This window comes from Hippoglossus stenolepis, chromosome 17 (genome assembly GCF_022539355.2).
Source record: "Hippoglossus stenolepis isolate QCI-W04-F060 chromosome 17, HSTE1.2, whole genome shotgun sequence".
NCBI lineage: Eukaryota > Metazoa > Chordata > Actinopteri > Pleuronectiformes > Pleuronectidae > Hippoglossus > Hippoglossus stenolepis.
Genome location: NC_061499.1, coordinates 16,722,532 through 16,746,140, shown reverse-complemented (window position 1 = coordinate 16,746,140; position 23,609 = coordinate 16,722,532). Strand labels below are relative to the sequence as shown.

The following is a 23,609-nucleotide window of genomic DNA, read 5'->3' as shown; positions in this document are numbered from 1 at the left end:
CTTAGAGAGGAGGAACATGTTTTTTTTGGTAACTTAGGTGAACCAACTGTTTGAAAGTTTATTTTTAACCATTAAGAATACCATATTTCCAAATAGATTTCCAAAAAATGATGCATGTTGTCGTGGTGCTAAATTTGCACATTTTCACAGAAGCACCATTTCGGGTACATCTTTCCAGTACAGGCATATCAAGTTGTTTTCAGTATCAAAATATTTGCTGGGTGTCATTCCACGTTTAGTCTCTGATCGACACTGGATTTCGATTTTTCTCTCATTCTGTCTTCCTTCATTTAATCACCCCCCTCATGGACTATGTTCATGGACTTGGTAGAAGCTCAGATTTTTACGCAGCAGCTGATTTACGACGGTGTTAAAGATGGGTGCTTTCCATTTGATGAGCATGGTTTAATCTAAATCAAGATATGGGTCCCTGGAGGCCGGTGCTGTAATCATGTCAAACTGGCGATACCCTTCACTGTCATTCTCTTTGCATTCCGCTTGATCATCATCTGCATCGGCAATTATTGCGCAGATTTAGACGTTATCGGGCTCTCAGGTAATGAGGAGGAGAATGGGATTAGATGTAACATTATCGGGTTATGTTGTTGATCTCGATGAGTTTGCATCACCCTGCTCATCTGGCTGTCGGATGTGTGACATCTGGATTCTGGGCTTTGTGTGCGGTTCAAGGTTAAACCGTGGATCACTGAGCGTATAAACCCAAGAAACATTGTTGAATCAGAAAAAAAATACAGCGTGGAAGTGGTGGAGGTTGCGGTGAAGACAATTACTCACACAATAAATGAGTTTTAATGTGAGAGGATATATACACGCGTGCTTGAAGATATTATAAAGTCTCTGTGTATTACTTAATCAAGCAGTCATGTTAATTGCGTAATAGGCTTGTATATTTCCATGCTGTCTCATCTCATTTACATATTTACGCCTGTGTTAATGAGAAAGGCAAGATTAAAGCGGGGGAGGAGGGGTACGTAAGTGGCTCCTCCCTCAATATCACTGATTTATTTATGCTCATTAAGCTGCGTCGCGCGAATCTACGTTCCCATCTGTCATAAGGAAAGGATTTTTTATTAAGTTTCACGGACACATCGCAGCAAACAGCGCCCTCACAAATAAAATAAGTGGCTTTTGTGCGCACTTTGAATAAATGATCAAGACAGATGGCAGATCCTGTTGTGATAACATTTTAATATGGCAAAATGGGAGGATGAATGAGTGAATTCTTGGAAACGAGAAGTGGACGGAGAGAGGACTCCTTTATCAGGGCGTCTTTGCCGCGGGGACACTGGTAGAAACGAGCCTGTTCTCTCCGGGCTGCAGCAACGATGCAGAATAATGAAAATAAGTGTGTCCATTAGACCAGTTAATCTTATTTGGCCTGTTACATGGGTCTATGTTTTCATCCCAGACTAAAGGTCCCTTGTTCTCTGCTCTTTTTATACGCACATACTGTAGAGGGTCACACACATACACACGCATGCACAAAGAGACACACACACAATCCCAGCCTTCATGCAGACACAGTGATTTAGCAGTCACACACAGGCTGTGGCTTCACTCCTCTGTTCTCTTGCCTCACCACTCCTCCCTTATCCTCCTCTTCCTTTTCACAAAACAACACAGGCCTCTTCTGAGCCCCGAGGAGAAAGAGCAAAATTTACAAGAGGAACACAGGAGATCAGTGGTTCTCTTGTGTGCTGCTGAACAGCACCCCTTTGACTGGGAACCAGAGGTCAGGGCATGGCTCCCTCAGCCTGCTGGGTTCTTTGGTGGCTGTGTGTGCGTTAGTGTGTATCTGTGCGTGAGTGTTTGTGCTTGCCTGCGTTTGTGTTCCTTGAAAGTGTGTGTTGGCATTTATTTGTGTGGTAGCCTGGGGGTGCATGACACCCTGCCTGCTAATGTTACGGGAGAGTCACAAACTGTTTTTGTGGCGAGCAAAAAGTCACATGACGGCGCAGCATGTGTGAAATCTTTTTATACACACAGTCAACTATAGTATTTGGCTTGTGCTGGTGTGTGATGTGCGTGCATGGCATGGGAGGCGAACGCTCTACTTATATGTTGAGTGACATTGAGAGATACTCTCACGACACAGTTTCACTTCATTCCCCACCAGTCCATAAGTAGCTTATCCTCTTTAACACCAGTAAATAGTAGCAACACTCAGAGTTTAATAAGATTAGACGTATAATTTTCACCAAAGTGCCCCCTGAAGACGAAGGGTATTTTCTGTCTTTATATATTATTTTTATCATCCCACACAATTATTCTCTCATCAAGGATGAGTTCTTTTTTGGAGAACATTTGCTCCCTGGAGTGATAGACTGTGTAATGATGGGGACATGCAATCTAAGACTTCCAGTTCAAGATTGAAAAAACAGACTCACTCCTCTGTTTGGTGACTTTAGCTGGAGGATGGAAGAAAAACATAGACAGTGGAGGGGAAAGTGGTCTCACACTTATGGACCCCACAGTAGATACAGTGTTTAGATACAGTATTTCTGTCATGGCTGGGAGCAGGGACGACATATGTACAAAACCACAGGTAAGCTGTTGCAATGCGGGGACTTTAAGGCCTCGGTTTTACTTTCTTGCAGTCGTGCACGTGGACAGCTGCTGACACAACGGGCACATGGGTGTTGTTTTGCTTTTTTCTACTCGGCTGGGTCTTTCTGTGTGGAGTTTGCATGTTCTCCCCGTGTCTGTGTGGGTTTTTCTCCAGGTACAGTCCAAAGACATGCAGATAGGGGTTGGGTTCATTGGAGAATAGCTGTAGGTGTGAATGAGTTAATTGTTTTCCTCTGTATATTTGATTTCAGACGTGCAATGAAATTATCCAGAGGGGCTGTATTTAAGAACGCACATGTCGGGGGTGAGTTCCTTCAGACAATGTCCAGAGTTTCCTCGAGTAAAAACTTGATCAACGATAACAGATAATGTCCAAGTGAGAATACAGCAGGATATTGTGAGTGAGTGGGCGTGTTGATGACATTTTTAACACAGGATGGACATAAAACTGAATTTTATGTCCAACTGAAGGAAGGGGTGTCATACACATAGAAGACGCCGAAGAAAATGTCAACATAGAAAGACAATGTGATTTGACTGCTTTTGGCGGTAAGGGCCGACAGGTTTGTTGATGCAAACAAAATTACGTGATTTACGCAGCAGAACTTATCTGTTATGTCTTGTCTCCTGCATGTTCGACCCAAACGATACCTTTGACTGAATGTTCCAGGGATTCTCCTGATTTCCCGATTTTCCGGCTTACCTTGGCCCTATGATGCGCAGGCAACCTGTCCATGGTGTACCCCCCATCCATGCCCTGCTGGAGGAGGAAGAATGATGTAGTGAACCACTCTACGGCTACGACCATAGGACATAAAATACAAGACAGAATAGAAGATGTCGGACATAGAAAGTCAGACAAAGCCTATATATAATAAAGTCTGTATGGGCTGTATAAAGATTTGATCGCCTCTTTGAATTTATTAGATTTGTTGTGGGCTTGAAAATCAATAAGAGAATACGGCTACACCACACAAACCATAATCAAAATTGACCAGTGCCGAGGTATTTTATTCAAACACTGGCATCACTAAAAAGTCCTTTCATAACAGGAATGTTGATAGAGACGGACTGTTTCTAAAAGCATCAACACAGAGTGGAGGAGCAACATCAAAACACCATTTGGAGCCGTAGAAAGGACTGAAAGCAGCTGGGACAAACTCCATAACGGCTGAGTGGATGAACAGATGGATGGAGCGGTGGAGCTACAGGACAGGGAAGTGTTTCATCTCCAGTCTGTGCTCCAAAAGGTGTAAGTGAGTAATGGGTGCTAGCTGCCTTCCAACATCCCCATCATCACCGTAGTCAACACCTGCACTTGAGATTGCAGAACACACACACACTCATACCTGCACACACACACACTCGCACACAGCCCGAAAGCACTTCCCCCGACACAAAGGTAGCAAGTGTTAAAGGCAAGAGCCTGCGGGGTCAGAAGTCATCAGCTAAGGGGACAGAAATCACGTCAGCGTGCACTTATCCCATTCTGCGCCCCTCACATCACATATCTCAAACAGATGTGCGGCCCCCGTTTTTATTACTGTAGATGCACCTCAAAAAATAGGCTCCAGGAAACTCTCATTGATATACGCCCGGTGGCAAGGTGAGAGTCCCCCGTCCCTCCTCGGTTCAGTCCTCCCCTCCATCCAGGCTGCCTGAGTGCTAACAGCAGAGCAGTGATGGATGACGCAAGGCTCATTAGGATAAGACAACAAAATCAATAGACCGTGCGTGGAGGTGTCAGTGCCTCAGACACGGCTGTAAAAACCACACTGATAGTCTATTTGCCGGCAGTGGAGTGTATCTGAGTTTCTGCATTTGTGTGTGTGTGTGTGCGCGTGCGTGTAAGTGTGTGTGTGACTGTGGACGGGGAGCAGTTACGGGGTGAGTGATTGATGCTGATGGATATGGATAATGGATAAACTCAAATATAAGGGCTCTCAATGGGTGGTTTGTGTGTGCGAACGTTTGTGTATGCGATGAAAAAGGAAGAACGAGTCACATCCTGAGAGAGAAAAAAAAAAGCGACTCCAAATAAATTCCCCCTTTTTGCTATTTTTTTTTTTCAAACCATGATATTAAAAAAGTTAGTGAAGTCATTGTTGCTCTCCTGGATAAAGATATGGTTCCATAAACAGCCCATTGTCTCAGATCTACATCAGCTCTTATCTGTGACAGAAAGTGTGCGCTCCCCTGTCCGGGAGCTTTCTGTTCTGCTCCACTGCATATTACCCTATAGCACGTACACTGCAAAAAATGGCTGACTGTTTGTTCTCTATTTCCCTCAAGAAAAATGAGACGATGAGATGATAACAGATCGTGCCTCATTTCAAGAGGACTGACACAAATTAGAAATTTAATTGGAAATGCAACATGTTCTTCACTCATGGGGGAGTTGTGTTATTTTTGTAACATGTTGTTTTGCTTAACCTTAACGTGTTTTAGTTTCTATGTAGTTTTGCAGCCATTGATTGTATATGAAATATTATCAGTCCATTAAAGCTAGGGTTGGTAATCCTGGAAAAGCTAGCAAGAGCAGGCTACACTTTGAAAATATGCACCCGATACACCCCTTCCCATTGGGCCTCTGGTCAAAGCCTCATCCGCAAAACACATGAACGTGAACTGCTAGAAGACGACTTCTCTCGCTTGCTAACTTCGTACTATTGTCTCTGCTCCAGCTGTGTTTGTATCTCCAGCTGAAGATTGCGCTTAATTTGCAGTGAGAGCACGGGCAGGGTGCGTGTAGGCAGACAGACAGGCTGGTGACAGACAGGCAAGCCAGCCAATCATTTTATTCAGTCCGAATGACATGATTGGTCATGTTTATTCCAGTCCTGCAAGGCAACAGACACCGCTTCTTTTTCTTTTTCTTTCAGACGACTTTATTTATTGATGGCTATTGGGACGTGAAGAGAATTTAAACAAATAAGATGTTAAAAAAGACAGCAAATAATGAAATTAATCTACAGATGAGACACAATTAAACACATATTAAGATAAAGTTTCCACTAATAAATACATAAATTGGGGTTAGGATTAGTAACACAAGAAACTGTTTTATCCTTTTTTTCTTTGTTTCTCAATAATTGGTGCCAAATTGTAAAGCTCTATTAAGACACTCTGTCATTTAACAATTTCTTATACTTTTTACTCACAAAAAAGTTATATTTGTACTCAATATGTGGGGAAAAAACTGCGTTTCGAGAGCCAACATTTTTTGCAGAGGGGTTGCTGTGATAGTGGCCTCTTATTGTCAGGAGGTTGTAATTTATGGTCGCTCACGCTGCCACTGAGATGTGTTAATGCTTATCTGTTGTTCTTGCAGTCACAGTGCTGCCCAAGCGTGTGCAGGTCTGTACACACACACACATGTACACACATGTACACACGTACACACACACACACACGTACACACACAGAGGGAGGTTGTGGGGTTAGATAGTTGTTGACAGTTTGCTGTTTGTGGTCTCAAACGTAGCAGATGTCTTCCTGTGTGTGGCTCTGCAGTTTTCTGTTGAGGCAGAGCCTTAATGATTTCCCTGTTTGACAAGAAGCGCGGCCGACAGCAGACTGGGGACGGTTACTCCATTTCATTCCAAGGGAAATATTGAGGGTTAATGTCGGCCATTCTCTCCTCCACTACACTATTCCCATCCAAATTATGGACTTGAATGACTTTTTTCAGTAGTAATGGAATTCCCAAGTAAAGTTCATTCAACGGATCTCCACTCCAACAGTCCAGTAATTGAACTGAAATCAAACCTAATTGGATTGCTGAAGGAATGCCACTGAACAGTGTGTCTTTTCCCTGGGAATGAGGCGTACAGAAGAGAACACTGTGTGTGTGTGTGTGTGTGCGTGTGCGTGTGCGCGTGTATACGTGTGTGCGTGTGTGTACATGTGTGTGTGTTGAGAGATGGAGATGAGGCGACGCGTAGCAATTAATTAGATTGGACTAATCATTTCACTATGGGAGCTCAGATTTGGTGGTTTGCCGTGGACCACGGTTCCCAGCGTGGCGGTAACATGCTGACAGTAGGCAGAAGACAGACCTCACTCCACCCTGCCGTCGCCTCACACAGACAAATGAACTGAACATCCTGTACGAGGCACAGTGTGTTCAGCTGCCTGTTTACAGAGAGCTGTACCAAAACACAAGCTGCTCCTGGGACTGTAATTTACTGCTCTGCACTGTACTCCCACAAGTCTGCTCTACTGTACTCTGCTCTACTCTACTGTACTCTGCTCTACTCTACTGTACTCTGCTCTACTGTACTCTGCTCTACTCTACTGTACTCTGCTCTGCTCTACTGTACTCTGCTCTCCTCACACTGCTCTACTCTACTGTACTCTGCTCTACTGTACTCTGCTCTACTCACTTCTGCTCTACTGTACCTGCCCTACTCTACTGTACTCTGCTCTCTGTGCTCTACTCTACTGTACTCTGCTCTACTGTACTCTGCTCCACTGTACTCTGCTCTACTGTACTCTGCTCTACTCTACTGTGCTCTACTCTACTCTACTGTACTCTGCTCTACTTTAGTCTACTCTACTCTACTCTACTCTACTCTGCTGTACTCTACTCGGCCTGACTTAACTCTACTGGTCTCTACTCGGCTCTACTCTACTGAACTCTATGCTTCTCTACTTGACTACGCTCTGCTCTACTCTACTTTACTTGACTAAACTTGACTTGACTCAACTCTACTCGAATCTGCTCTGCTCTGCTCTGCTCTGCTCTACTCTACTTTAATCGACTCTACATTACTCGACTATGCTCAACTCTTCTCTACTCTTCTCGACTCTACTAGAAGAAGAAGGCCACTGTTTCAATCTCCTCCTTGCTCTCATAGATTGGAAGTGAGCGTGAGGTGAAGGTTCGTCACTGATACATTCTCATATGTGTGACCAGGCCCTTACTCTACTCTCATAGAGTTCACTGTACTAGAATCAACTCCATTCTTCTTTGCTTGACTCCTCTTTACTCAGCTCTAACCTCCTCTGCTTTACTGTCAAGTACGTTACAGCTCTTTACTGTTCTCAGCCCTTCTCTATTGCACTTTAACGTCCTCTCCTTCACACAGTTCTCCTGTTTATTTGACCGTGCTTGTTTTTCCTTGTTCCGCTCAGTTTCTGTGGTCTGGCTGTTGGTTTTGATCACGGCCATAATGAGAGACAAAGACTTGATGCCCTGATGCCATTGTAACCAGAGTCGCCTAAGGTGGCACATTTGTTATGACTAGGACTTAAGGGTGGGGTTCTGGTCCAAACCCAGGGAAATGCAATTGCCCAGAAATGCATGTATCTCATGAAATCATGAATGTTTTTAAAATTACAAATAATTTACAGATTTATCTTTAAATGTATCTTTTGCTTATTCTCATAAAAAGACTATAGATGACCCCTGTTCTTTTCCTTCCTCTCTTTACACAAAGGCCACAGTGTCTGATGCAGAACCTTATGCTGCCCCTTGTTTAAGGACACTGCAGCACGGGGGAATTATCTGTAACAAGTATCTGAGGACAAGAAATTTCCAACATTTATTTTCTGCTCGTAGACCTTTAATGCAAATTGTTACGAGATGGTAAATTTTCTGACATTTTCTGCTTCACTACATCAGTTTGTCAGATTACAAAGTTCAGGTGCTCCTCTAGTCTCATTATTTAGAAAGATAACCGTCCAATTTTAATCAGCGTCAAACCGAGGGGAGTTGGGGACATCCCAAGGGTCTGTATTGTACACGAAGTCTTGATTTTGCCCAAGGTTGTTCCCTAGATATGTGTGGCTCCAACTTTTTCCCCTCGCGTATTTTTTTTATTAGAACTCGTTTCGGCCTTCACTTTAGCTGCAGGGTCCAACAAGGCTCCAATTAGATGGACGACAGAATTAATGAAGTCTGCCTCTCTCTCACTCTTTTCCTCTGTCTCTCCTCCTCCTCCTTTTCCCTTGCTCTATTTATCCCAGTGCTCAGGGGGACACTCGGTCTGGATTCTGTCAGTGTGGCAGCTTCTTTTCTCTTACTAAATTAAATATGTGTAATTGATGGTTTCATAAACAGAGCTAACCTTGCCAGCAGCGATCGGGGGCTGCCGCCGAGGAAGTCCATGTGAATATGTATTGTGTCAGCGCAAGAGCCTGCAACTGCATCCACAAGTCCTCAGGTTCCTCGCTCACATTGAGAGAGAGAGAGGGAAAAGGAGAGCGAGATGCACGCGGTAATATTGACTACAACAGTTTATCGCCTTTACAGGCGTAACACATGACATAATGTCTCCTGCAGACGCTTCAGCTGAAAGCAGACAGAGTTCTTCTTGGGTAAACTCTCACTCACAGGATGTTCTCTCTCTTTTCTCACACTGTCTCTCTCTCTCCCTCTCATTCTCATTGTGCTTTCTTTATCTTGCCTTTTACCACTGTGAAACCGATGATGAAAGCGGTTTGAACTATGCAGACAGAGATGAAGGCTGCTCAACATAAACGCCAGGTACAGTGTTCCTCACATGCGTGTGCAGCAGCCCTGTGGGAAAACACACTGTCTGATAACATGAACGAGAACAATTGTGTCAGTAAGACACTGCTGCCCTCGGCTTTTAACTTGGACTGTAAACAGCATTCATCCACAATACAGCACATGAAGGCAACACAGTTTCACAGCCTCTGACCTGTGCATGTACACACAATCAGACCCGCAGATTTTTGGTAAATGTGTGTGTTAGCTGACCGAAATTGCAGAGTTTCCTTTTCATGGTCAGACATAGTAAAATGTGACTTTGCCGAACTTAGACTTGAATTAATGGATTTTTTTGGCCACCTGGGGGCAGCGCGTTAATCCATAAACAACATATTGACCAGGGCTGTGTTCAGCTCAGCAAAACTTCTATTTAAATGTAATTTAATTGCTCATACGCAACTGTGGCGGCTGACAAGGCCATTCCTGGCTTTATTGTGGAAGAAATAAATAAATAAATACTCTTGATGTTTCAGTTTAAATGTTTAAATGACTATTATCCACATTACTATATTATACAAATACTTGCGACAAACATGTTTTCTAACATCTTCAATTAATGCAAACACCAGCTGCATTTATGGAGAACTTCACACTCCATAGTGTCCCTTGCCTCTTTAATTCAGCAGAGTTTGTATGCATGTCGATGCTGATTGGGAAACGCCTCTGACCAACCCACCAAACCAGAGAGAAACTTACCTTGAAGCTTGTTGCACACCGTTTCCAGCAAACACGTCATTCAGACTGTAGCAAAACCATGAAAAACATGTTGAGGTTGAACGTTCCCCCTTGATCTAGTAGAGACGGAGCAATGTTATCATTCGTTGAGAGTCATGTTTCCTGATGAGAGCTTTGGGACTGAACTGAAACAGCAAGGTTGTGAGACTTAAAACCAAAACCATACTAAAATGTTCTGTAGGACTGATCATAATAAGAGTCTTTTTCACATTGCAGTGCAGCGCCAGTTCTAAACCTGCCTGCTTATGAATGGAGTGTTTGTTTGGCCTGTGGTAATACTGGTTTCAGTTTTCTCTATGAAACCGTTAAAGTCACCTGCAGTAATTGAGCTGCAGCAAATAAAGACCTGCTGCAGGACTCAGACCACAGAACCTTGAAGCTGCTCCACTGCAGCTGCACAAAGAGCCGTTCACCTGTTTATTCGAAGATCAGTGAAGCTCGACTCAGTACGAAGAACCCTGAACTGGAGACGTGTCCAAATTGCGCCAAATTCGACAACTGGACTTTGTTGGGCCCTTAAAAATACACAATCCAAGCTGAGGTATGAGTTCCATTAGATAATTCTGGAATTATTATTAAGTGACTTTCTTCACTGTTTATATAAATCAATTGTTTAAAGCAGCTTGAATGTCCTGTTTTTAGTGGATGATGTGGTGTTGATGAGGAAACTGCGGCTCTAACACCTTAGAATCACACTGTAAAATAACGCTTTGTCTTTTCCTTTTAATGAAGACGATTTCCTGTCAGATCTGAAAGTACTTCGGTATCTTCGGTTGCGTCTGGTCAGTCTAAAAGGAGGATTGAAAGTTTTCTCTGAGGTTGGTTTATTTTGTATATTTGTCATTACTCTTTTATGCAGATAAGACATTTCTTCTTTATGCCACAGCGGTTTGCTCCAACACAAATATTTCAACCACAAGGGCAATGAGACGACACCTTACATGGCTGTGATATAATGAATGCATAAAAAAGCTTATACACATTTTTTCCTGCAGTCCTACTATCAATAACACAGACATATCCATTAGTGCGAGGGAGGCTAGTACGGGGCAAACACTCCCTCTAGCATTTAAACAAACCTCTACTGGGACCCATTCTCCCAGACTCCCCTGGGGCGGGGGACACACCAGCGCCAGACCATACTGTATTGCTGGGATCCGTCTCCTTCACGCCTGCAGTGCTTATAGAAGCGGAGAGGGAGGGAGAGACGCAGAAAAGTCAGAAGAGCAAAGAAAGAAACAACACACATCAGGGGGCGCGCTCGTTTCCGCTGCCGCTGTTGTGTTTGCTGAGAAGCGCTCAGTTGGGGTTGGGATATTCAAATTAATGAATGAGAGTGAGGAAAGTGAAAGATGAAAAATGTGCTTGGAGAGGATCTGACTTTGAGTAATGCTGGTAATTGGAGGGAAACATATAGAAATGCAGTAGGCATGTATTAGCAAATGAATGTGGAGTGGAAAAAAAAACCCCGTCCTGGTCTCATTACTTATTGCATCTTTGTAGTCAGGGCGGAGAAAGTTGCCGTGCAAACACAAAAATGTCCCCACAATCCAATGCTTTGGAATTGGGAGAGGAGCCAGCTGCTGTATTGTCAATTTATCAAGTGTGTTAAAGCTGCAGTGCAGCTGATATCTTCTGTTAGTGTGTTACGATCTTATAGCCTTGTCTGATTTATCTGCTGTCTGGTTTCAGCACTCTCCTGTGTGTTTAGGTGCTAATTAGAGTACAACACACACACACACACACACACACACACACACACACACACACACACACACACACACACACACACACACAGACCACAGGCTCATGGGTGATATAGACTGTGTTTTATCACAAGAGAAAAGTGGGTGTTGCACCAAAAGAGGGCCTTAAATTACTAGTGACATCTCAAATAAGGCTCACCCACACACACCTATAACCACACACATAAGGGTGCCTATAGAATACTGTACATTCACACACACACACACACACACACACGCAAACACACATTCTCTAGGACAAACAAAATGTTCCTACATTGGCCGAAAACAATCCTGATTCTTTTCTCTTATCATTTTTCCAGATTCAATTTTTTTTTGGGAAGCCACCCCACCCCTAGCCTCCCATCCTCCATTTGTCTTTTCATCCCTCCACTTAAAGATCCCCCTTTCCACCAGTCTTTTAACTGCCCTCCACCCCACTATCCGTCCACCTCCTCCCCGATGCCCTCCATACCCCAAGCCTCCTCTGTTCGCCACAGCTCGGTATGTGCAGTAATCTTGGATGCCTCGGAGGGAGAACTTCACCGAATCACTCCATAAATGTATGAGTGTCCAAAATGAAGAGGAGCTGAGAAATGTGTGGGCAGCGGGCTGGGAAGCATGTCCAAGCTTACTAACAGGATGGGGGGGCACGTGGTGGGCGGGGTGGAGCTGTAAGTGGGTGGTTGGGGGGGGTTGTAGGGAGAAGGCCGAGGAAAAGGAGGCACGTATGAAATGTCTGTATTGACAGAGGCTTTTTTGGACTATTTATTTTGAGGCATAGACTAAATGTGATTGTGATTGTGACCTTCATCTGGGCCTCTTTGCTTTTCGTCGTTTTCATAGCAGCTCCACACCATAATGTATTGAGTGTCTCAGTCGGTGCTGTAATTAAGGTGCCCTCCTCAAGTTCACGTCTCCTCAACAAATTCAATCTGTATAAGACCATTAAAGATGCAATTGAAGATCTACTCCACATTCACACTTGTGAACGTGGAGGAAAAGCAAAATTACTTCCAAAGTAAATTCACTTAGTAAGATTCAACATGAACATTCAACTTAACGCGCTACACAAGACTGTGTGTCCATAATGCACAGCAGGATTCAAAATAAATAAGGAGTCAAAACAACTTCATAAAAGTATGGTTAAATTCATATTCCAATCAATTTGTAAGACCTGTCAAAATCCTATTTAAGACATTCTAAAATTCAGATTGTTGGATTTTAACCTTTTAAAGCAGCTTTGTTTTTTTACATCTGTCATTTTAGGAAAGGGATCTTTAACGGTTAATTCTGATTTATTACAACTGGTCTTATTTAGTTTTTTTTTGTTGAACTGACTCCCTGGTTCAAATTTGACATCAACATCTCTACAACTATACAAAATACTGATTTAATGCCAGTTTTTAAATATTCTTGCTTTCGAAAATGTGGGAACGTGAGAGTTATGCTGTGATGAATGCCACTTTTGAGACAGGTCACCTTACAAGGCTAAGGTTAGAGAAAGATGTTGGCTGAAGTTGGGGCAATGGTTGATTCAAAATCTGGTCTCAACACACTGACCTCCCAACACGTTTACTAACTCGCTACATCAATACCAGACTTCTTCCTGAATGTCAGCTTTGGAAGAAGAACACATGTTGAGGTGTGGAACTGTTGTTTAAGGACACAATTCAGCTCCACTCTGTTCCCAGATCCCAGCAATAACTCTAAGAAGTACAATAACTGACAGATGTGATGGCCAACTTCACTCCTATCCCCCTTGAGTTCCAAAGCGTCTCCCTCTGCCGGCCATGCTGACAGCTGCTGAAGAAGTAGACTTATCATGACTTATTCACTTCCAACAACAACCATTTTCCATATACCTGTCCAGGGATGAGACCTCGACAACCGTTCAATCCCAACCCTACTTCATCACGTCTTCACTTCCACTTCCACGTTTCGCTCTTGCTTCACTTTCCCTCTCCAGAAGGCTACCTAAGGGTCGCAGGTGAAGTTATTTAGTTGCGTTCAATTGTTCATATTGAGTTGGTCGGAATCAATACATATTAATAATAATAGTGCAAGTGGGAAATTATTTGAGAGCATGTAGAAATCCATGTGTGGGCTACCACAGATCAATAGAGTATACAGCCTGTGGTTGAGAAGACTTGTTGAGTTGCACTTTAATGCCAAAACCTTGAATTATAGAGTCAAGGCGAGCTCGAACGAGAGCCTGAGGAGGATTTCATGGAAGGCTTCTGTTTTTCCTCTTCCCTCCACCTCTTCCTCTCTACCTCTCTTCCCTGTCCTCCACTCATCCTAACCTATGTCCCTCTGTCCACTTGGAATGATGCACATTTATTCATCCTGGCACATGTTTGCTGCTCTTCCCTCATTTATTCTCTCAGTTGCCTGTCCCTACCTCAGCCCCCCAAACCCCCTCGCTCCCTCACTCCTCTCCTCACTCCCGTGATGACTTTAAATGACTACAGGGAAAGTTATTTGGAGTTCAGGTAGAGTTTAGACGCAGACCCAGTAGCCTCTCTCTATATTCCCCCTGCCTAAGCCGACATGTGAAAGTCTGCTCCTGACATGGGATCATCCTCGGAGCCGAAAGCCCCTGAAATGGTAACTGAAATCCAGCCCGCCGTGGCTCGGACTGTTTGATCAATCAGCAGCATCTACGTTTGACAGCGGGCACACTTTTGTTTTAATGCCATTTTCTTTTTTCTTTCTTTCTTTTTTTTTCATGCAGGCACAACAGGTCCCTGCAGTGCAACACCAGCACCAGCACCACCGTGCACACGAGTAAGAAAGAAAGAAAAGCAGGATGACCACAAACAATACGGTCATTCTGTGCCTCCTTGTTGTCATCTTCTCTGCAGTCGCCTTGGGTCTCTGTGGTCATTTTGTCATTGTTGTCGGTATCTCTATAGTCATTTTGCTTATTTCCATAGTTCTGTGTTTACCTCTGCCAAGGAAGTCGGTTTTCACCCGTGTCTGCTTGCTGGTTGATTTGTTCGTTTGATGGTTTAATTATTTGCAGGATTACACAAAAAGTACTGAGCTGATTTCCACCAAACTTGGTGGAGTGATAGCGCTGGGCCTGGGAAGAACCTTGTGGCTCCAGAAGGTCGGTGGTTCAATGCCCGGCTCCTCCAGTCCGCATGTCCAAGTGTTCATAGGCGTGACACTGAACCCAAATATTCCCCTGACAGCCATGCTGGCAGTGTGTAAATGGTGTGTGATAGAAAAGGCGCAACATCTAAAAACACAGTTTGAATGGGTGAATGCAACTTGTACTGTAAACTGCTTTGAGTGGTCGATAAGACTGAAGAAGTGCTGCGGTATATGTGATGTGGATGAAGGATTTTTCTTCACTTTCTTTAACACTGCAACATTTTTCATTCTACTTTTATAACTATACTGAGAGCAATTCTAGTTAATAATTAATTTCTTCTTTACTTTATCAAGTTAGGTTATATATATTTAATAGTATAGTATGTGATAATTTTCATTTTTAGATCTCTTGAGATTGTTCCTTTTTTCCCCCATATTGACGTTTGTAGCTTCTCCTTTCTCTTATTTATTTATATATTCCACATTTCTTACCAAAATAAAATGTATCTGTTTGTACATTTGGGTTGTCTTGTATGCATGTATACATGCTACTCCTTTTAGCCAATTTGCATCTCTTGTTGTTAAGGTACTGCCCTTCTGTGGTCATCTAGCATCTATTTGTAATCATGTTGTGTCTCTTTGTCGTCATTTTAGTCGTGCGCTTGTTTTGTGTTTGCCAGTGACATTGGGCCAGTGAAGCAGAACTCCCAGGTGCTGCTGCTGTTTGAAGAAATGCAGCTGCACTTCATTATTTAGTTGACACTAGAGACCAGGAGAGGCTCTCTGACTGCTGTCCAGAGTCCCACACTCACTGATGCTCTGCACACATATCACACTGAATACTACAGCAAACTACACAAAATATAGTTTGACTTTATTTGAATCAAATGTTACTTTAGCCTCAGTGTGATTTGCAGCTGTGATATGATAGGAAAACAAAAAAAACATTACTTCGGTGGCCCTATACTTCAAACTGAGCTCTGTGGCTTTCTTATTAGAAAAAGATCATAATAGTGATCCATCCATCATCCTTCCATCCGTGTTAGGGAAATAACTCACATGGACAGTTAACTTTATGAGAAACTGTATTAGATGTGCTGTCAATACGGGCAAATACACATTAAGTTTGCATACCATGATCTGCTGCTCTGTAAAACAACATGGCCATGGGACAGGCCATGTGTGTAATTGGAAGATTCTGCTTCTCAGCTTGTTGTGAGGAGCTTCACTGGATTGCTGTGCATGTTTGACAAAGCTCACCCTTGCCTCCTAGTGGTCACTGAGGTGTCTGCACCCCTGCTTGGAGGATGTGTTGTTGCCTGTGTCAGGGTGGGTGTGTCGCTGCCAAGGACCTGTCCGTCTAGTCCAGGGGCGTTCCTGTAATCTGCCTGACACGCGCGAGGCCCCCAGTGACTCTTTGTTATTAGGGCCATTAGACAGCCCGGGATGAGGCTGAATTTTCATTAGCTCAAGTGAACGCGTGTGCGTGTGCGTGTGCCTGTGCGTCTGTGCACGTATGTGTGATGAGTATGTAATCTGTCTGACACCAGCCAGCCAAGAGGGAGAGACACTCGGGGGATGACGGATAATAACTCGTCGTTCGCGGGACAGAAGGAGCGACTCCAGTGACTGGATGGCTGCAGCGTCTGATGTGTTTTACAGTTTGTTGTCGGTAAATTACAGTAGCGATGGTTAATGGGAGCCTGTTACGTCAAAGTGTAACAGTTTGATCTCTGAGGTGTCTGAACGCACCCCTCTGATCACAAGTGTAAAACGGAAGCTGCAACATTTTTCCAGCTGCATTTCCAATTCAAGTCAGGCCTCTAATTCCACAGCATTCGCTCCTCTCTCAGCCACATTGCCCCATTCCATACTCATTTGTTGCCCCTCTATCATATCACAGTGCATTTCCCAACCAATAAACGGGGGCACTCTTCTGTAGAAATGTATTTATCTTTCACATAAACTCCATTCCGGCACCGCTGGTCTCTCTCCAGTAGCTCTCGCTGGCACTTAATTTCTATTAATGGTTCTGCAACTGGCGCTCAAATCCAATCCAGTGCTAGTCAGGGAGAGCAGGGAGCACACATGAGGAAATATGCATAGGCAATTATCCCCTGTAATGTGCACGGCCCCAACCTCTGAAGCATCTGTGCTCATTGTGTGTTGCAGGAAACATTGTGAATCGGTGGCTGCATGCTGCATGCTTTAATTGTAATGCAGAGGCGGACGAGGAGGGTGATCTACATGAGTGCGATATTAGTCAGGTCACATTATTGTTAACAGTGTAGTCTCTCTCTGGACGAACAAACAGCAGGATCGCACACACACACACACACACACACACACCTGGTATCTATCAGTGCAGCTCCGCAGCAAACAAACTCACAATAAATACTCATCATCAGCATTGTCTGCCGAGTAGCTTGTAAAGCCGCGTATTTTTCCCGTGTGATAGCAACAGTGTTTCTCTCGCTGGGCTATTGTTGCTGGAGAGTCCTCTAATATCTGCTCAGCTGTCAGCTGGTTATGGATTTAACACAGCTCACTGGGACAGTGACAGGAGGCCAATATCAGGCTCCTGGGCTTGTAAAGCCTCCATCTGCAGAGGAAACACCAAGCAAATAAACCCAGAGGAGCCGGCACACACGCACAACCCTATTAGAGCTGCTGTAATGACACTGTGGAGTGTGTTCACACACACAAAGGTGTGTTAAAGTTTTATAGTGCGAGGTCAGTGATGAGGTGGGCTCAGATCTGATGGGATGAGGACTAATAGGGTGTTTTATACACGCTATGTGTGTGTGTGTGTGTTTGTGTGTGTGTGTGTGCGTGTGTGTGCCCTCAGCAGTGCATTCATATTTCGCTGCCATGCTGTCATGCTTATCAGCCCCCCTCAGATCTCTGCAGTTCACTAAAATGTTAAATGTTATGGATGGGAGCCGACCTCCTCACACCTTCTCCTCCTGAATATGCCGAGATAGAACACACAAACACACACAGACACACACAGTCACACACACGCTCGCGTACACATGTACCAAACCCCTCTGACCCTGCCTGATATGAAGGTTTACCAGCCATCGCTCTCAGGTGGAACTCATCCACCTTGAAAGCTGCTTTCCTGCCGCGCTTTCCGCTTGATCACCTTGTGTCTCTTTTACTAGACATCCATCAAGACCTATAAAACTCCACAAAAAAAAAAAACAATCTCTTGTTTCTCACCTCAGTTTGCTTGCAAGGACAGCGTTCAGAGACAAAACTGTCAAATGGGACCGAGGCAGTTTAGCGGCAGGTAGCCTTCTCTACGGCGAACACAAGGATGTCGACAGTAGTCTTGGCTGCCAGACTCTGAGAAGCAGGGTTGAGGAAGAAAAAGGCATCTTTGCTTTTGTTGAGAGCAACAATCGTGAATGTAGCTCTGTAGGGGATTGGGTAAAAAAGAAGCGTAAAGAAATGTGTGAGCAAGAGAGATGACTAGATTGAACTGGCCTTGCGAGGATAAGTGGAATACGACACGTTAATTTTTTCCAATACATTTGTTTGTTTTCTTTCTATGTATGCACAGTACTGAGCACTCGTGTGTGCGTGTGTGTTAAAAGCAGGCCTAAGGGGAATGGAATTCCAGCCAGCGAGCTCCATCCCGGAGCTAAATTACACAAGCCAGCCATGATTTCATGCTTCACTACATTACTTCTCCTTTTCCCTCTCCTCTCTGCACTCTCTTCCCTCCTCTCTCTGTCTCATTTACCTCTGCTTTAACCCAGCATGGATCTTATCTGGTTAAAGAGCAAAAAGAGGTCAACCACACAGCCGTGCAGCATGAATATTTCATCCGTGTTTGGATTACCATTTTCTCAAAAGATTCATTGTTCAAATGTATAATACATGCAGCATCACACCTTTCATGCCTAGATCATAACCCCTGCCCTTCTCATCACAGGTTGGGTGTGCCCTCACCTACAGCCGGCCAGTGTGTGTGTTTATCAACATGTCCATGGTTTCTGTGTAGGTGTATGCCTGGGTACAAACCTGTATTTCTTATATGGGCACATTTGAGTGTGTGTGTCTATGGAATTAGGGGTTAGAGCAAGGCTAAGACCGGCTCATCTTTCAAACACACACATGCACACACACACACTCACGCTCCTCTACCCTCAGGCTGGATTAGATGATGTGGTGGGAGAGTGAGCGAGATTGGAAAGGAAAGAGAAAATGTGTTGGTAGGAGGGAGAAAGAGAGTGAGTAACAGATTAAGAGTGAAATTTGAGTCTTTTGGCTGCTGGCGAGGCTCCTGCTTTAAGTTGCAGCTGCGATATTATTCCAAATGATCTATTTTGGATTTTGCCAGCGCTCACCATTCGACTGTGTGACGGCTCGCTTTTTCCCCTTCATCTCCTCCCATCTTCCAATCGGTAAATGAGCACTGAATAGAGATGCGGGCGAGGCTGTGTCGATTTGAATGGCTCACTTGGTGGGTGTTTGATGGAGAAAATGGGTGCACTAGCTATTCTGACCTAAACCGCCCGTATCTCTTCGCAGGCGTAGAAATGGGCTCTTTTAAATGTATAGTTTCTCTCAAATTACCATACAAGTCATTCAAAAACACTGAGCCGCAGACAGGCAGTGAATATATCAGGAGCATTTGACCCGATTGTATCTGAAAAATCTCTGTGCATTTACCTTTAGTGTGTGCGTTTGTGCGTGCGTGCGTGCGTGCGTGCGTGCGTGTGTGTGTGCCAAAGAATGATGTCACCTCACTATCTTGCAGAGACCCGAAGGCAAGCCTCTTACAGACTTAAGCAAAAGCTCATCAAGGAGGAAATTATTCTCATTTACTCCATATCCAGGAATAGGCAGGGTTGTCTTGGTGCCAATGTCTCATACACACACACACAGACACACACTCTCTGGGTGTGATGAGAGTTGCGATCCCACATCTTATCGTCACGTCGCTCTGTCACATATCAATGAAGTCTGCAGAGATTCAAAGAGATCCATACTTGATTCCACTCCGGAGCCACACATATGGATTTAAACGTAACGTGTTTCATGTTTTTCGCTGCATCCTGCGACGGAAATAAAGCGGCGGCCTCGGAGAATTCACATCTTGATTTATCGAGATGAACTGCTACAGTTGTCACATTATTTTTAAAACAAACAGCGCTTTTGAATTTGTGGTGGGTTTTTTTTTTCACCATCCTCAATTAGCACAATTTATCGCTTATGTCGAAGCAGGGGGAAAAAAAGCTAGATTTTGGAACAGAGAAACTTGAGAAGCATTAACGCTCTCAGAACCAAAGCATTTACCTTTTCACGCATCAGAAAGCTGATGAAGCTGATGAAGACGCCCAGAGGATGAAAGTTGATGTTTTGTTTTACTTTGAAATCAACTCCCTGTTTGAACCGAGTCTTGTTTGTTTGTGATGGCAAAAAGCTTGCAGCATTTGTAATCAAACCCCTCGGGACCGCCTGTCTTGGTTCGGCTCTTCAAGCTGCCATGTGCATCTCATTGTCTTTATACTTTGCTCCTTTTCTTCTCTTTGTGTGCATCATGAAGAATCTTTGACTGCTGTGTTCTGTATCCTCTTTCCTGTGTGCGAATGAAATGCACTTTTTTTAAACTTGCGACATGCTGAGAGCTGTTGTTGTGCTGTTGAAACTCAGTCATAAAAGGCAAGCAATCCACACGGGAAATATCCATTTAAAGCGGTAGAATTTTGGTCCTCTAGTGGCCTTGAGTACACCTTCAAGTTTGTTGATCTTCATCTCTCTTTGCTGCAGTCATCTCAAATGTCAGCGCAGCAGAATCAATAAAAGGAGGGCCATCTATGGGGGAAATATCCTTTATTTTGATTGTTCACACTGCAGAGGAAAGGATTATTATTTTTAACCACATCATACAAAACTCACGTTTTGTAGTGGCAGCGGTGGCAGAAAAACAGCCATTAGATTTACTGTGACTGATTGCAGGGGCGAGGATCTCACTCTGCCTTCATCTTCCTCCTCTTCCTGTCAGACCTAAATGTTCCCATGTTTCCTCTGCAGTTACATGTGGACAGGCTCAGGCTCCAGGTGTTTGCTCATCCTTTTATATCCAAGCACAACAGCACAAGTGTCCTTGTTATTATCCCTTGATTTGTTTTTGAAGTGGAGAGCTTCTCTCCTCCTTTTCCTGCAGCCTGTGATGGAACTGGACCATGGAGCGACAGAGGAGACAGTGACATAGAAAGAGAAAGAGATGGAGGATGATGATGATTTATCCTTTGAGGGCAACGGGAAATATTTTTGAGCCGCCAATCTTCCGTCCGCCATACACTAGCTATGTCTCATTTCAGGGGTCGCATCCTTCAGAGAATGCATTTGAAGACCATTACAGTTGTGCAATGAGACTGTCCCCTTTGGAAGGCTCTTTCAACGGCCGGAATATAAAAAGGCTCCAACGAGTGGATCCGACCTATCCAAGGATTCCCGGCTAGCAAACGACTCACCTCACCTGATCAGCCCCTTGGTTTAAAAGTTTTTCGTTGTGTCCAACTGCAGCTCTTTTACCAGTCGACAGCAGTATATAGACAGGACAAGCTAGTGACACCAATCATGGAAATCCTCTTTAGACCAGATTGCCTCATCCCAGTTCAGCCTTCTTGTTCTCCATGGCCCATGAAGACTGCCTCCTTCTCAGGCCACATACACTGCATCCTCCGAAGCAGGCAGCCCCCGAATTGGGACACAGCTAGTGTTTACAGTCCAATGTAAGAGACCTTATAGAGATCTATAAAAAATACAGCATATTGCAGGTCAATGCAAAAAATTGGATGTGCTCCCTGAAATTTGAATGGTACCTTCCTGACCCATACCTCATCCTTCCACCAAGTTTTGTGATAACCTGTCCTGTGGTCTTTGTGCTATGCTGCTATCAAAACATAACCTCTTTGTTGTAGATAAATATAACCTGGCAATTAATTGTCCTGTTCCTGAATGCACTCCAAATGAAAGGATGTATAAGGGTCTCTTAGGCTTTACACTAAGCCTGTTATTAACCAGGTCTAAACTGACAGACCTCGCTCTCCACTGCAGGCGACTGTACAACCATTTATATCATTAGACACATGCACGGATCAGCCCTTAATATCAATCTCATATACATACCTTCTCTATTTGACACAGTGCATTACATTCATCATAACGTAAGCTTGCCTCATAAAGGGATTTACCTCCCTGATAATAGATGTAATACACGTCCACCCACAATTACACACACACACTCACATGCACGCTCACAGCTTCAAACACTCAATCCTTCACCCTGTCTGCCACAACTGGTGCGGTCTATCAATCAGTGTAAGCTGACAGCTATGGCTAATGCTACCCTTTTATTTAACCGTGTTTCATAATTTGCCGTTAGATCACAGGGTTTAGATCATATATAGCACATTTTGTGCTTTTCATGTCGCTCGATAATTCTGATCCACATTTTTTGAGCCACAGAACGCTGCCAGTTTACGACATGTTCAGGCATTTATACTAGCAACTACTAACATTTTACATATTTGGCATAAAAATGATACTGCTGGTCCATGAAAACGTGCCATAAGAAATCTAATTATATAGTGTGGCTGTTTTCAGAGGTTGAATGTAAAGCTAAATGTTACATGAAAGGAAAACACAATATTAATGTAGATTTACTCAGTATTAATATAAGTGATTTGCCACAACATCTGCGTATAGACATGTTAACAACTTTGACAGTCACACTCCATAATTGGCAGGCCAGGGCTTGCTTAGTTATTCAGCGATAATGAGAATAGTTCACTCTCTCTCTCTGCCTCGGTCTCACACACACACACACACACACACACACACACACACACACACACACACACACACACACACACACACACACACACACAGCCATATCTTGCAGATGTTCAACAGAAACAGCGATTTCAACCATCAGCTCTGCCCAGCGTGCAGGGTGGATGCTCGCTCCTTCAATGAGAGTCAGTAAACATCCGTATAATTTGTTTCTTCATCATCAGCAGAATATCTGAAACTGAGGCAAAACTCAATGCAAGTTTTAACTTAAACTCCAGAGCCGTGAACTTTCAGCGACCCCCACTCGAGCTTGGATCTATCATCTTAACTGAGGAGATCAGGGCACGACAGCCCCGCTCATACATCACGGGGAACTGCTCGGCCCTGGCACACATAAAACCTGAAACAGCACAGAGTCACACCCAATAGAAAAGAGAGTAAATTCCAATTCGATAAGCCACCAAGTCTAACTTTTCCCACCCTTTCAGGACGTGAATCCGACCTTTACGACTTTGCTCTGACTTTCATTTTCGCACACACCCAAAGCATATGTATACTGTATATGGAAATATGCTGTTCCTTTGTAGTGCCCTCTGTTGAACTTCATTTTACATTTTAATATTTCTCTCCATTCTAGCAGCTCTATTTCTTTGTTAAATCCCCTCTGCTCTGCCTTTCGTATCCCTCCATATAGAAAGGTTAAACACACCTAAGCAGAGGCAGTGTGACTGATGCCGGGGCTGTTTCTAAATGTTAATGACACCCTACGGGCAGAGCGCTGCACACCGCAGTATCCTACTGTAGACTTATAGCATGGCGTTATGCTATAGTGGCTTCATCTGTGCACGCGCTGCTGCAGACACACACACACACACACCAGGGACGATCCACTGTACAGCTGGCACGCAGCCTGGAGTCCTTCCACTGAGTGGTCAGGGAGAGAAATCAATCAAATGTGGCTTGTCAGGCCCCTGAATCCATTATGGCAGAGAGAGTGGTGAGGCTTGAGTAAACAGGGATGACAAGGAGAGACAATTAGCAAGAATTCAGGCTGTTGTTAGAGGCAAGCTTTGGGATTTGGTTGTCCTGCCTGGCCTAGTTTGGCC

At 44.0% G+C, this 23,609-nt stretch overlaps 1 protein-coding gene across 2 annotated transcripts in view; it reads left to right on the top strand.

Annotated features, from left to right (window-relative positions):
* Positions 1 to 23,609, top strand: part of nrsn1l (neurensin 1-like) — a 110,450-nt gene that overhangs the window by 63,737 nt on the left and 23,104 nt on the right. The window contains exon 4 of one of the 2 annotated variants that reach the window (XM_035182830.2): positions 14,324 to 14,376. The exons of the other annotated variant lie outside the window; for it this stretch is intronic. Within the exon in view, the coding sequence (XP_035038721.1) occupies positions 14,324 to 14,376 (53 nt within the window). The remainder of the gene's footprint in view (positions 1 to 14,323; positions 14,377 to 23,609) is intronic. 2 annotated transcript variants of the gene reach the window in all.